Here is a 15,664-nt window from a genome sequence, read left to right on the forward strand (position 1 = left end):
TTATTTGGCCACTTTTCATTTTAATCCTCCACTGTCATTTTCTACAAAAGAGATCATTTGGTTTCTTCATAGAAGGTATTCAGCTGACAGCTGCCCTTTGTCTAGAAAGCAGTGTGCCTTTGCAGGAGTTACTTGTGCCTGCTCCTTTGCTTTTTTTCTTTCCTTTTAAGTTCATATTGCTTCATATTTTTCATCTGTAGCTTTCAGGAACTTTTCAGACTGTGAACAGGCTGAGGTTTGTGGCTGTGAAGGGAATTTCAGACATTCTGCATTCTTTCCCTGTGTACCTGGCTGATAAGAAACAGAACTAGAGGCAGAATAATTAATTTACTGCAAGAAGAACTGTAGTCCAAAAAACCCACAGTGTTTTCACAACTTTTGCATGAGCAAACAAAATAGTCAGTGATGAAGTCTTGATTTTTTTCCCCATGGCTTCCCTATCTAGAATACTCAATCATTCTCACCTATTTTCCAGAAGTCACAGATTCACATAATCCTAAAATCATTAGGGGTGAAAAAGACCTTTAGGATCATCGAGTTCAACCATCAGCCAGCATCGTGTTCACCACTAAACCATGTCCCCAAGTGCCACATGGTGGGAGGTTTTAAATGTTGTGCTTTGTGTCAGGGTATGTCAGCCAAAGGACCTTGATGGGATGGGAATGAAATGTGATGTGTTCATAGAGTGTACAGGGAATCGGGAGGCTGAGGGGGAAAATCAGCAATTAGGGTTGGATATTTTGGGTTATCTGGATCTGTGAGACCTTTTCCTTTCAGGGTATGAGCTCTTGATAAAGCAGCTTGCACTCCTTCAAACCCTAAAAGCACAATGTGGTCATGGAGAGGAACAGTATGGCCTCAGTAATGGCCTTAAGCTGAAGGGAGGTAGATTTAGGTTGGGTTTTGGGGAGAAATTCTTCCCTGTGAGGGTGGGGAGGCCCTGGCACAGGGTGCCCAGAGAAGCTGTGGCTGCCCCTGGATCCCTGGCAGTGTCCAAGGCCAGGCTGGAGCAACCTGGGCTAGTGGAAGGTATCCCTGGCTATGGCAGGGGGTGGAATGGGATGATTTTTAGGGTCCCTTCCAACCCAAACCATCCTGAGATTCAGTTATGAGGAGAAGATTCGGTTTTGCGGAGCACAGGTTGAGGGTCGGCCGAGTTTATAGGATGGTTGAATGTGTGGGGGAAGGAGAAGTCACATCATTAATGAGGATGAGGAGTAATCCAGCAGGGGGAAGGAGAGGCAGGTTCTAAAATTACTGTCACCTGCAGAAACAGAGTTTTAACTGCTCCAGTAGTTCCCCTTCCAGCTGGTATGCACTTGGCTTTGTGATCCTCACTAAAGTGTCACTGTGACCAAGACAGCTGCCTGACAGCTCACTGAGATTTTTGATGCTTTTTCATAAAGCAGAGATTTAGGATGAGAAGAATTTCAGATTTTCCAGTGAAAATCGCTTTTCTTGTAGAAATTTTTCGGCATTTTACATGAAAAGATCAGAAATTTGTGTTTGAATTCAAAGAAAATGTTTCAGAATTATGAAAAATATGTCAGGCAAATGAATTGTTTGTAACTTAGTTGTGAAATGTTTAGAGATAAGAATTGCTGGTTCGGCACTTTCTGAGTCACAGAAATTACTGGAATACACAAAACTTCCTCATTTGCTAGAAGCGGTGTCTCATTCATGGCCAGTTCTGGAAGTTTGCTCCATCACAGGGAGATTTCCTGAGAATTGTAAGCATGAGCTGAAGTTTCGCTGTTGGTAGAAAATTTTTTTGCTGTTTGTTTGTGCCAGCAAAAGCCTGGCTGTGGCTTGCTAAAGGGATAGTGTTGAGTTAGGTGACAAGAGAAGGGTCACTCGTGGCTCTTGTGTTGTCTTTGTTGCATTAATTGGTGTCTGAGTTTCTTGCATCAACAAGAATGAGCAGTTGAAGGACACCCTGACTGACAATTTTATGTATTTTGTAATTTCTTCCATGAATGTTCGTTTTTGTACACGTGCTGATGGCCCGGATTGCTGGTTAGGACTGCAGGGCAGGCAGTGTGTTCATGTAAATAACAGAGCAGCAGTTTTCAGCTGTTCCTTTATCTCAGGGTGCTTAAAAGAGGAAATGATTCTTGGCTCTGGGCATAGGGCAGCGCTCTGTAGGTGGGAGAGCTCAGATATTGCCATGGGGCTGTTGAACTGCGATCCTGAGCTTCTGCTTCCATCACTAACTACTGGAAAAAGCGTTTTCTGCTCTGTTTTCCAAGCTCTCCATTGCCCAAAATGCATCTTAGTACAGAACATGACCCCTTTGAACAGAAATTTGCAAGTTGAGATAGACACACGCATCACTTCAAAGGCTGGAATCATAGAAAGGGGATAGAGATGGAAGAGGGGAGAATATACTTAAAAATACCATGTCCAGAGGGCGTGATGTTCATTCTAAATTCTCATCAGGCTGAGCAGAGACACCAGTCCTGTGTCAGGGAACTCCTCCTTCCATTACACCATCCCCTTAATTCCAGCAATTAGTTCACTCTGATAGTGGAAGTGTTGGCTGACAAACTCCCAACTTTTCCAACACTTGAACTAAAGTTTAAGGCAGAGGCTGCCCTTCATTTAGAGAAGATTGAGCTGTTCCCGTGGTTCCAAGCCAGCAAGTGGCCTTGAAGTACATGAATGGTGCAACTCTCTGAGCTGATGTGTGATTTCTCTTACTCACTGAGTAGCAACTTTGAAATAGGACCCTGTTTGTGGGCATAGCCATGACCGGGAATGACTTTGTGAACAGTGGGATGAAGTAGTGGCACCTAAAATTCAACCTGAGTGTTCAAAGTTTGGACAGAAACAGTTTCTGTATGGAACAGAATCCAGATTTCCATAGAACATAACTGGGGCCAATCCACTGGATGAGAAATAAAGCATGGAAAACAATAATTGCCTCAATATGCCTGAATCTCCTACTACCAAATGATCTACGGGTAAGGAAAGATGTGGTTTTCAAATCCAGAGCAGCTGTCCAACAGCTGGACCTGCTGCTGATCAAAGTTGATAAAAGAAATCCTAGGATTATATATGATGGATAATCTACAGAAAAAACAGTGGTAGTCCCTGCTTGTGGTGTGATTATCAGAGTCCATTGAAGTAAACAGGACTTTTTGTTGGTTTTAATGCAGATCTGATAAGCTCTGTGGAATGTAAATCAGTTCATTAAAATTTGCAAAGCAGTTCCATGAAGTAAAAGAGGAGACAGTTTTAACTTTTATAGGATGTTTACTGCATATAAAGTACAATAAAATCACAATTATTCCAGAAAAAAATACTGTTAGAAACGTGCTGTACTCAATGTGTCGTTCTGAGGAAGATTGAAAAATTCTAAATTGTGGTTTTAAAAAAATAATCTGACTCTAGAAATCATTCTGTGTAATTTCCTAACATTTCCACACCATATCTGTCTCTGCAGTATTCGTGGGGTTTTGCACAATGTAGATATTAAAAGTATGTGTGGATATGTATATATTAACAAATATTTATGAACAGGGATCAAAATAAGTGTTAAACAGCTCCTTCTACCTCAGCTAGGGTTATGTCAGGGGAAAAACAATAAATAAATGATAATAAAGTCAAAGGCCTGTGGTGTCTCAGACATGATGCTTCACTTGACAGTCTTCACTCTGATATCCATGGAATTACCTACTTTTTTTGGGTGTCCTAGTACAATATTCTGAATGCTGAGGTAATATTCATTTATCTGAGGAATTTGGGAAGTTCCCTTCATTCAATGTGGACCTAAGTGCAGGCTGATGTTACTTTATCCATAAAATTCACTGTGTCCGTGGTACCTCTGGAAGAGTGATGCATGAATCAGCAGCTGACGCCTTTTAGTGGAGCTGCTTTGGAGCCTTCATGCTCTGATTTCTTAGAAACTTTGTTTTTTCCCCCTTTTGCAGTTACTTCAATGAGAATCAATACCCTGACGAGGCAAAGAGAGAAGAAATTGCCAACGCCTGTAATGCAGTTATACAAAAACCAGGTGAGGAGCTGCTGGGGAGTCCTTCCCAAAAACAAAGATTTCAGCATCTTGGGTTCTCAGACTGATGCTTGCCAAATCACAGAATCATTTGGGCTGGAAAAGACCTCCAAGGTCATCAGCCTTTGACTGATAAAGCAGATTCGTAGAGGAGGAAGGAGCTCAGCTCTTGTGTTTTTCAACAGCTTCCAGACAGGGATCTCATATTAGAACCTGAGTGTTAATGGAGGACCTTGTCTTTGAGTCAACAAGTTGCATTTTCCCTGTTTCTGGAGGAGTTATACTTGGGAGAAGAGCATGAATATTCAGTGTTAGTGGATGCACCTGCCTTTGCTTAGTTTTGCTAACCAAACATTTACACAGACTTCAGAACTTGTGTTTTGGATATATTTAGATTTTGTAAAACCAGAATAAAAATTAATGAGAAGGCAGCTAAGGCGTGAGTCATGCACATGGAATCACAAAATTATTTAGGATGGAAAAGCCTCTGGGATCATCAAGTCCAGTCACTCCTCCAGTACTGCCAAGGCCACCACTGACCCATGTGCCCAGGTGCCACATCCACAGGGATTTTAAATCTCTCCAGGGATGGGGACTCCAGCAATGCCCTGGGCAGCTGTGCCAGGGCTGGACAGCCCTTTCCATGAAGAAATTGTTCCCAGTATCCAACCTAAACTTCCTCTGGTGCAACTTGAGGCTGTTTCTTCTCATCCTGTCCTGTGTTCCAAGGGAGAAAAGATGGATCCTCACCTTATTATCCTTTCAGGGAGCTTTGGAGAGCTGGGACTGTCACAGGATAACACAGGATCAGACCAGTTTAGAATGGAAGTGACCTCTGGAGATCATCTGGTGAGGCAAGACCAGCTTAGATAAGATTGTTCAGTTCTCAGTATCTCCAAAACCGGAGGTTGTCCCACCTCCAGGCCCCTGTTGCACGATGTTGAGCACTCTCATGGCAAAGTACTTTTTCCCTAATACCTGCTGAAAATTTCCCTGGAAAATCTGTCAGGTAGGAGACCAGAGAGCTGAGGATTTGATTCCAGGCTGTGCCACTGGTTTGTGGAGCAACTTGGAACAAAGTGCTGTAAGGCCGTGTCAGGGAGCAGTAAAATATTGCCAGTGGTGCTGATGCAAAGCATTAGGCAGCAGCCAAGCTATCAATTTCCAGAGTTTGCTTTCTTTCACTTGTCTCATCTCTCCTAACTTACTTAAGTGTGCAGATTGCTGCAATTACATGGGTGTTTCGTATGCTGAATAAATAAACTTTGAGAAGGAGTCAGAAGCGGGGGGGCTCATCCCTGTGTAGCCTGCAGAGGTCTGAGGGTGCAGATATGGGGAATTTTTTATATAGGGCCAAGGGTAACTGAAGAGGTTTCCAGGATGTCCTTGAAAAACTGAATCCCTCCAGTCTTCCCTCTTTTTACTGATGACCAGAAAAAGGTATCATTTTCTATAGCTGCCTTCTGGTTTTTGGGAATTTTTTTGCTGGTTTAAGTGTAAAAATCCAGTGACCTGGTTTCCAGCATCCACCCTTGTACTCTCAAAAGATCCTGAGTGTAGAGAAGGAGCCCCAAGGATGGGGTTTGTTGCAGGGCTGTGACTGGAATTTCAGTTTTTGGAATCTCAAGTGAATGCTCAAACAGGAAAAGCACAGCCCTTCATTCTCCCATGGCTCTGGATTGAGTTGGTTGAAGCTGCGAAGAAATTCCTGTATTTCAGGTTTTTAAATCACAGAAGAAAGGAGATATTTGGTAGTTAGTGCCACAGCACCTGGACACAGGACCCACACGAGATTCACTTCTTTCTCAGTTACAGTGACTTGCCAGTGCTCTCTGTGTTTCAGGGGTTTATCCCATAGAATCCCAGAGTTGTTTGGGTGAGCAGGGACCTCACAGCTCATCTAGTTCCAATCCCAGGACAGGGGCACCTTCCACTATCCCAGGTTGCTCCAAGCCCCATCCAACCTGGCCTTGGACACTTCCAAAGATGTGGCAGCCACAGCTTCTCTGGAACTCAGTGGGTAACAACACTGTGCTGTTATTTTTCCCTCTGTTGCTTTCGTAGGAAAAAAGTTATCGGATTTGGAGCGAGTTACCTCCCTCAAAGTGTACAACTGGTTTGCCAACAGGAGGAAGGAGATCAAGAGAAGAGCCAATATCGGTAATGTATCACAGAGCCTGCCTGCAAGGCTTGGGACTTGCTCAGGGGAGGTCACAACTACGTAAGAATAAATTAGTGAAAACACCAGAGGTGCTGACAGCCTCAGGAGAATTGTGGAGGAATTATGAAAATGAGTCTCCTGCTGTTCCAGATTTTTGGTAAAATACGTGTAATGTGTAGAATTCTGTCATCAGTGCAGGAAAAGTGATGCAGTTACAAAATTTTACTGGAAGGTCAGCTTTAAAAAGCAAAATGAGAATTTTATTGGTGGAAGGAGAGTTGTATTTCCTTCCTTTGAGTATCCAAACTCAAATCTGAAATGAAACCTGAAAATTGTAAATAAGGGAGATAGAGATGTTGGCAGGCTCACAAACTTAGCGTGGTGTTTATCCTGGTTATACCTCTGGCCCTGACATCTTTCCAAGGATTTGCCCAGGGACAAGTGGCTGGAAAAAAGCTGTATTTTTTGCTGATGATCAGGATAAAACAGAAATCACTTCAGTGTTAACTCTGTGGGTTCTTAGCTGAAGGAAATCCAAAGTGACTCTGAACTTGTAGGAAGGAGACCCTCTAATATGGATAAGACATTCTAAGGAGAATAAATCACCTTGGTGGCCAGGATTCAACAAACTCCTGCCATTCATTAAAAATTTGTTGCGCTTACTTAGATATTATGCAGAATTACTTTTGCAGCACATAGGTGAGCAGACATCCATACCTGCTCATTTCCAGTATTTTTAATTATTTCAAATGTTCCACTATTTTTCCTTATTTCTGAATGAGAAAAAACCCTCTTTTTACATCATTTAACACATTACTGAAGTTCAACTAAATTTATTTTTCTGCAAGTGAAAATTGCTTCTCAAAGGGATCGGGGCAATAAAGCAAACTCAGTCCAAGGTGGGTGGAGTTTAGTGTTTGGGGAGGAGGTTTGGAAAGAGATTAAAAAGAACCAAAGGGAGCTTTAGATATATGGATCCTATTGGAAGATGGATTTGTGTGTTTTCAAATCCCTGAAGTGCTTTCAGAAATTTCTCCCATCTATTTTCAGACACTCCCCACCTTCTCAAGTCCTGTCTGTCCAAACTACAGGGGAAGATTTACAGGGAATGCCTTTGCCACTCCAGTACCTTAGAAATTACACTGATTTCTATTAGGACTGGCTGGAAAACAGGGATTTTTACTCACAAGCCTGGTAGCTGGCAGGGAAGGGTTTCAGGCAAACCAGTGATTGTACCTGTGCTGCCTTCCCAGAAAATGGAGAGTGAAGAGGAAGGGGCTAACAACTAACTCTGTTCCTTGTTATTCTAACTTCCTGAAAAAGGGAGAAAAAACCTAGTTACTTTAACTACTCCCATGCATCAGATAAATGAGGGATCCATTTGCTTTTTTCGAAGAAGCAGCAATCCTGGAGAGCCATGGAATAGATGTACAGAGTCCGGGAGGTCATTCCAACAGCGACGACGTGGATGGCAACGACTACTCGGAGCAGGTGAGCACTGGAGCCTCATGGGCCAAAAAGGGAGAACTCAAACACATTGAAAAAGGCCCTTTTGCCTCTTGAAAATCCTGTTTTGTTTGGCTTTTGTGTCATTGTGATGGGGAAAGGGTGAGCGTCTGGTACTGACCCACACGGATTTGTTGCCTCACAACAGGACACTTGGCAAGTACGCAACGGGGAGGAGGAGGGACGATGTTCCGAGGGAGGCAGAGAAGCAGAGAAGGTAGAAGAAGACAGGAGGATCTGCTCCAAACAAGCAAGTTACACCCTTCACACCACACACAATGTCTGAGACATGGCCAGAGAGCCTCACCTCAGCCAGGGCCCCGCCACACCCTCGCTCTCCTTCCCTGGCAGTCTGAGTTTCCCTCCCTCAGGAGGGGATGGACAGGTCTTTCACAGTCCTGTGTGTCAGGCACCAGCAATTATCCCTGAAAAGCTGGGCACCTCTTGCACCTCTGAGTTCTTTCTGCAAGAAAGGCCCCGTTCTAGCCAGGGCCACACCTGCTGTGAGCTGCTGACCCAGCCCCAGACACGAGCAGGAGGGAGCCCTGCCCAGGACACTTCAGAATTCCTTGTGCCAGCCCTTTCCCAGCAAGATTCTGAGCACTGAGCACCCTCCTGGAAGGTCCTAAGCTCCCTCTGTCAGTTCTGTGGGAGAGCCTTTCAGGAGCTTCTCAGGATCATCCCTCAGACACTGACAGACAAAGGGTGAAGGGTGGGGGGAAAGGGCTTGAGTAACTAAACTCTGACCTTTATTTGGCCTATTCCATATTGTTCTGCAACAATGTGCCGCTATTTGGATTGTTTACCTATTATCTGTCCTTTTTTTTGGTTGTTGTTGTTTTTGCATTTTAATTCTTGCCTGTTCTTTCTTTTTCTTGGTTATTTTTAACCCTTGACAGCAACTTCTTTTTTAAATTCTCTAGCAAAAGAATACCCCTTCCCGCACTCTGAGCCCTCACCTACCCTAAAGTTGGTGACCCTTCCTTCACACACCTTCCTGACAGGTATTGCATCCCCTTCCCAATTTTCCCAGTGTTGGCCAAACCCCCCAGGGCTATATGTGTGCTTGGCACCAGTGACTCGACCAGTTCACTCACCTGGTTTTGAGAGGAGATGTTCCTGTGCTACCCCAGCAGATGGGCTGCATCACTTTTCCCTGCCTCTTTTGGGAGAAGAAGGGAGCTCTCCCTCTCCAAAGGCTGCTGGTGGAGCGGAATAGCAGCTGAGTGTCCTGGAATGAGTCCCTGGCACACTTGGCTCTGGCCCAGTACAGCAGATCCCTGGCAGAGGCATCCCCAGCTGCTCTGCTCCTGATGGGGATTGGGACCCTTTTTATAGGTCAGCACCAGCAGATTTGGTGGGACCAACTTTTGTGGCTCTCAGTGATGAGAAGCTGCTCTGTGGTTGCCATAAAATATTTAGAAACCACTGCCAAGCCCAGAAAATTCCCTGTCAGACAGATCTAGGACCAGAATACCGAGGCGGAGCATGGTGTAGACTCCCAAACTATGTTTTTCTTCTGTGCATTAACCAGCATAGTTTGAAAAGAGAAATAAATTGGTTATTAAAATTTAAAGATCTTTGTTTAGAGGCCTTAGAAATGACATTTCTTAGTAATCTGGCTGGGCTCCTCCATGAGGTATAATTAGTCATTAGCAGCAAAGCAGATTAAATGGCAAGTTCTCCTGATGACCATTTAACATCTCTTAGCTGTTAAACCCAGAAATTCTGTTTTCCACAGCAACACTTAAACTTTAATAAACTTCAAAACACAGAGTTAATGTAAATACTGACAAAGTGCCTAAACCCCCAGATTTTAGGGCTCTGTATTTGCACCATGGTAGAGATTTCTGAGAGGCCCTAGAAGTGTTTTGACATCAAAGTATTTACCAGACCCTTGTTATAAATGAATGAATCCTTTTAAATAAGCTCAGGATTTTACCAAAACCTGGCTTTTTTTTTGTCCTCCTCAACATTTGCCACCCATCATCTTAATTTTAAAATGCTCTATGCACATTTTAAATTTTAAATTGCACAAGTTCCTCACTTAAAGGCTGTTGGGAGACTGATAAATGTTTATCATTTCCTTTCTGTAAATAAAAATAATTTTAAAATCCTGCAAGATCACAGGAGGATAACTATTAGTGCCCTGCTTTAAAGAGGGGAAAACACCATGATTTTTCCCAAAGTTCCATATTTGGTTTATGGTGGTTCCAGTCCCCTTCAGTCACTGATTTTCTAGCATTCCCAGAGTTTTCCAGCATCTTTTTCCCAATACCTTTGTGAATTCAAGGTCTTCACAGGATACTGGCTTGGACCAAGGGTTAGGCTCAGTTTGTGTCCTGGTTCTGGTCGATAGTAGCAGTTACAGGAAAAGTACTTCTCTAATATACATAGAATTATTTCATTCTAGTAGCTTCCAGCATCTGGAATTCAGTAGTTTTGAGAGGCTTCCTGAGTTTCCATAATTTCTAGCAGACTGATTTTCCCCGAATTTGTCAAACCCCTGCCTTATAAAGCCATTTTTGCTTTTGTCTGATGTAAAAATCAGTGAATCCTGAATTGAACTGTGCTAAGTGAAGCAGTGCTTCCTGCTGCTGCCATGGAACACGTTATCATTCCAGCGAGTGCCTTTGCTTGTTAGATCATAGAAAACCATGGACAATTGTCCTCTTATTTTGCAATTATTTGTAATAAACATTTATCATATCAACCATCAGCCATTTTTCTTTCCCAAACTGGGGGACCTGACTCTGTTTAGCTTCTCCTTGTGAGGAAACCTCTTCCCTTGGGATGTTGTTTTCTCTGCCTTTTCAACTTCTGTTGCGGCATCAAATAGAATCAGAGAACCACAGAATGCTTTGGGTTGGAAGGGGCCTTAAAGTTATCTCTTTCCACCCCCTGCCCTGGGCAGGGATGCCCATGGGATGACCTAAATAGGGTGACCAGAACTGTATTTTCCAACTATAAGCATGGACCTGTGCCGTGCCCAGTAATTCCTGTCTTAATTTGCTTTCCTGACTTCCCTTGTGTATCACTTCTATCTTTATAATTCAATATTTTCCTAAAGAGCTGAGTCCCCCACTCCCTGCCTTGCTTACCTTTGTCTGCACAGTGAGGGAAGTCATTCCTAAACCCACTTTGTGAGCCCACTCCGACCCCCCACGATCACTTGGCGCATTTGTTTTCTCCGCTGTGGTTTTGGACTTGTGGAATAACCCTGCTTCTCTCTGCTCCTTCCCACATGGTTCCCAGGATGACAGCACTAGCCATAGTGACCATCAAGACCCCATTTCCTTAGCCGTGGAGATGGCAGCAGTCAACCACACCATCCTGGCGCTGGCCCGGCAAGGAGCCAACGAGATCAAGACAGAGGCTCTCGACGACGACTGATGCCAAGAAAGGGGAGGGTCAAAGCAAGAAGTAACTTAGTTTTAGACGTAGCACCTTAGCAGACTTTCCTCGGTCCTTAATATGTGTTCTTACAGTATAACTTTGCAGTTTCTTGTACGTCAGTTAGCTGTTAGGGTCTTGTTCTGTGAAGATGGCATGGTGCCCTCAGCCTTTGCATATACTCTCTCAGTATTAATTCCCAATAAATAATCAATCAACCAACCAACCTCCCTCTCCCGGCCCCCAGTGGCTAGAAAGATAAAAACAAAAACACAAAAAAATCTTGCTGCTCTGTCTTAGCATTCAAAGTGCTTCCAGGTATTTTAGACAGCCCTCAATTACAAGTCTTAGGCTACACTTAAAATCTTGGATAACCTTAGAGATCGTGTTGAAACCGATAGTCCGTACGCTTTCCCTTCCCTGAGACTGAAAGGATGCAAGCTGAGGTAGTGGCACAGGGTCGATGGACACCAGATCGGGAGTATCAACAGAGAGTAAAAAGAACACTTAGAAATCCCACTCCAGCATGGGAATAAATGATTTCCAGCTGCAATAAGCCGTGCCTCACTGGTCATACAGTGACTCCGTTTACTTTCGGGTGCTGTGCTGAGAATGTCCATTGGAAACACATTCCCACATTTCGGTTGATGCTCACATATTCAACACAGACATCCTCTACTCTCACAAGCTGCGTGGCTTAGTGGAGAAGTGCTGCCTTCTGCCTCTGGGACCATGGTTGAAGCCCAGCCTGGGATCAAATGAAAAATGAGCTGAATGTCTAATGGACAGCAGTCCACTTCTCAGAACCACTGCTCGTTCTTGGCATGGCTGGCAGTGCCTGCTCAGAAGAGGTCTAGACTCTTACCCATCTGTCATTAACAATTTCACCTTTAATTCCTCCTCTCTCACCTTTTCTGTCCCCACCCTCCTCCCCTCTCCACTTTGCCACTTTCGAAAGCAATGTTTCCCAGGAAGGTTCTTAAGGTCCTAAAATGGGTGAGTGGATTTTTACACGTCTGTGTAAGTAATGCCTACGTCCTGACTAGCCTGAAAGGTTACTGGAGAATTCGACATCTGACCTTTGCTAGATAACCATCAGAGCATAAATATTCTCCTAAATATGAACTTCTTTTGTTTGTTTAAAGGCAGGAGGATCTCTTACCTGAGAAATGGGGTGTGAATGTTTTGTGTTCTCTTTACTCTGTCTTTGTTAAGGTGTGAGAAAGCTCTACTGCTACGAGCAATTTAATTAATAATTGGAAGCCATACTGATAATGGATGTGGTAATATTTGTAAAGCAAACCTACTCTAAGTAGCAGGAACTAATGGAATTGTTTTCCTTGATCATATGTAGCACTTTTGTTACTTTTTTCTTAAAGATATTTATATTTGATAAGTCTTTTTTTTATCATTTGAGTATTCCAAATACCAAACAGCAAACTTGCATTACAGAGTCACCCTGCGATCACCTTGTCATCTAGTATCTAAATGATGAACTGTGTGTGCATCTAAGAAAATTACATCTGCTAGCATTGTGTGGAAATGATCTCCTGGCATCCTGATAAAATGATATGTTGCTGCCGGTAAGAGGAAACATTTTGATGGAAACAGCACGGGAAGTGTTAGAGACGGGCAGGGCTGTGTTACATTAACAGAGAACAAATTAAAAACCTATGGAAATTTTTGTATAGAGGTACATATATAAAAGTTTGCATAGCGATTCCTCCACATCCTGCTTTATCTTCCCAGTTTGTGTGGGAATAGCTTAAAGAGAGGAAAGCAGCTCGATCTGAAGGTTTGGTTTCCCTTCGCTCCCCTCCACTTTCGAGGTGGAGCGAAGGGAAGTTGCTGTACCTTGTTCTCATCCCTTCCTCCCTCTGAACTCTCAGAGAGCATCATGACCCCTCCAGTGTGGCTCCTCAGCAGGTTTTGAGCCAGGCTGAGCCCTCCAGATCAGCTTCCCCTCTGTCCATCTGGACCAAGCTGCTCCCCCAAGTGCCGAGGAGATCCTGTGCTCTCAGAGGGCACCGTGGTGCCACCTCTTTGTCCCTTTGAAGATCTATAGGTAGGGCTTGGCCTCAGCTTCCACTTATGGATTTAATTGGAAAATTTATGTGCTTTCCTTAGATATAGATCACCGGAGCAGAATGAAGCTGTCTTTTTTTTTCTGTTTTATTGCATTTCTTGAGTAGGCAAATTCGTGAGTAGAGTCAGGGCAGACTCAGGAAAGGCAGGACTTGGATCAGTGACCATTGCACCACTGCAGTTATTTTCTCACTGCCTGTATGAATGTTTTGGTACTAAGGAGTGAAAGGATGGGGAGAGCTTTTATTTCTATTTTTGCACAGCAGAATGATCAAGCAAACTCGAGCCTTAGTGGAATTTTACCTGCTTATTCATTCCACAGTCATACACTGAGCTGACAAGCAACATCCACGATTTATAGTAAGGAGATTTTAATAATCGATGACCTCTTTACGTTGGGCTTGCCACCACCGTTTGTTCTGGCTGTTTCATTTTAAAAAGAACAGACTCAAACTGTTGGACAGCTGCAATTTTAAAAGAAATATTGCTTACTATGGTATCTGTAAAAAAAAAAAAAAGGCATTGTTTGAGGCTTTGCCTTTTTAAAGCAATAGGGAAGAATAAAAGTAGTACTAGAACATCTGTATCCTGATTATAGGTTCATGTGATGCAGGATCAAAGTAACACCACTGAAATTGTGTGTCTGTACCATCTAATGTAGAATAATCTGGTCTTAATTCTGTTACTCACTGTCAGGAAGCTGCTGACATCCCACACCAGTATCTTCTCTGAAGGTTAAACAGGTAAAAACCCCCTTGTGAGCGACTGGAGATGGGCAGATCCTCCTGGGATGTAGCTTCCTGGTAAATACCAGTTTTCTGCCTTCCCACATCATCATTTTACCAGGGAAAATATCAAATATCTGGGGTATCAACCCCTTGGTTCCGTGGGGTCTGTGTTTGGGGTGTGTCTGTTCTGGCTTCTCTTTGGCCATGCAGAGGCAGGAGGAATGAATGGGACCTCAGAGGAACAAGTGGGACCTCAGCTGTCCCCAGGATGTTCCTGGCAGGCTGTTCCCTTCATCTGGAAGTTCAGAGTGAGCCATTTGAAGTTGGTCAATCCCTTTTTCGTTTGAGGTGAATTATCTGTAATGGGACAGATGCTGGTGTGATGGTACCGAGACAAGCGAGCGTGATCTGGAGTAAGTGAAAGAATTGGTGGAGGCTGTGTTCTGGAATTCAGCCTTTCTTCTGGGGGGTTTTCCACCATGTGGGAGTCATCTTTGTCTTTCTGTCTGTGGGTTTCCTTGGAAATGAAGCCTCATTTTTGTAGCACTGCAGTGGAGTGGCAGTTTGTTGTAGGCAGTCTGGAGTCACTGCAGTTTGTTCTCTCTGGGTTCCCTTGAAGTGGCTCTGGTAGCAGATCCGAGCTACCTTTTTGTTCTGTGAACAGAGAAGAAGTTAATTTAAGAAGCTCCTCATCTGTGATGGTCACAGATTGCTTTTACCTTCGTAGAGTGAGTTGTGGCTGATATTTTGTCCCTCATAAAGTCCTTTTACTTGAGTTGTTGTCTCTGACCGTCTTCTTAAAACAACAATTTCTACCTCCACTTCTTTTCTGGATTGTTTTGGTGTTGGGCTTTTTTTAGTTCCCCCACCTTTTTCCTGAAGTACAAGATCCCAAACGTTTGCAAAAGCCTTATGAGTTGGTCAAAATCAGCAAATTTGTTTTCTGTTGATCTTCTAAATACTCTGCAGACACACATGTGGTTGTAGTGAAATCTGTGCTGGATGTGAGTCTGCAGTGCACCCTTGTAGCAATTAAGGAATCTCATTGAGAGCCTTCAGGAGGTCATGGAAAGGGTTTAGTCCCCTCTGTCCATCATTTGTGGGACCATGGTGTGGGCAGGAGCAGGGAGATGGGAGGGTTGGAGCACATGGTGCGTGGTGGGAGATTGCAGGAGCTGGGTTTGTCCAGGCTGGCTCTGGGGATATCCCAGATTCTGGGGTTTAACTGTCTTAATAAATTAGTTTTAACTTGGGGGTCCAGTGCAGGGTCAGGAGTTGGACTTTGATGATCCTTCTGGGTCTCTTCCAACTCAGGATTTTCTGTGATTCCAGAGAAGATGGAGCCAGGCTCTTCTCAGAGGTGTGCGGCAAAAACCTGAGGGGCAGAGGGCTAAAGCTGCATTAAGGAGAATCCCAGATGGGTATAAACAGAATCTTCATGCTCACTGGTAGAACAGTGGCCCAGAAAGGCGGTGAAATTCCCATCCTTGGGTATATTCAAAACTCAACTGGACAGGGTTGGATTAGAGACCTCCAGAGGTCTCTTCTGACCTAAATTATTCTCTGATTCTGTGCACACCTGCTCAGGTTGAGGTGTTCCCTAGTTCTGATTTGTACATGTTGACTTGTTTGAAGAAGTTCTCTTAATTGGTTGAGGGTTTTTTCTGTTTTGCTGTTCATAAAAATTATCTTTTCTAGTTTACTAATAGAGAGGAGCTTTATTTGCAGGGTCTGGCTCCAGACTCCAATCAAGCCATAAGTTAGAGATTTCATTAATTA

The 15,664-nt window shown here is 43.7% G+C and overlaps 1 protein-coding gene across 10 annotated transcripts in view; it reads left to right on the plus strand.

The window, feature by feature from the left end:
- HMBOX1 (homeobox containing 1) overlaps positions 1–15,411 on the plus strand; it is a 107,054-nt gene extending 91,643 nt beyond the window's left edge. For 4 of the 10 annotated variants that reach the window (XM_032103589.1, XM_032103587.1, XM_032103590.1 and 1 more), the window contains 5 exons: positions 3,933–4,015; positions 6,077–6,172; positions 7,570–7,664; positions 7,828–7,929; positions 10,935–15,411. In XM_032103589.1, the coding sequence (XP_031959480.1) occupies positions 3,933–4,015; positions 6,077–6,172; positions 7,570–7,664; positions 7,828–7,929; positions 10,935–11,072 (514 nt within the window). In that variant the 3' untranslated portion in view covers positions 11,073–15,411. Of the gene's footprint in view, positions 1–3,932; positions 4,016–6,076; positions 6,173–7,569; positions 7,665–7,827; positions 7,930–8,602; positions 8,684–10,934 lie in introns of all 10 variants that reach the window. The other 6 variants (XM_032103597.1, XM_032103593.1, XM_032103596.1 and 3 more) reach the window with 6 other exon arrangements.
- The last annotated feature ends 253 nt before the right edge of the window (positions 15,412–15,664 follow it).

This window comes from Corvus moneduloides, chromosome 3, assembly GCF_009650955.1.
Source record: "Corvus moneduloides isolate bCorMon1 chromosome 3, bCorMon1.pri, whole genome shotgun sequence".
NCBI lineage: Eukaryota > Metazoa > Chordata > Aves > Passeriformes > Corvidae > Corvus > Corvus moneduloides.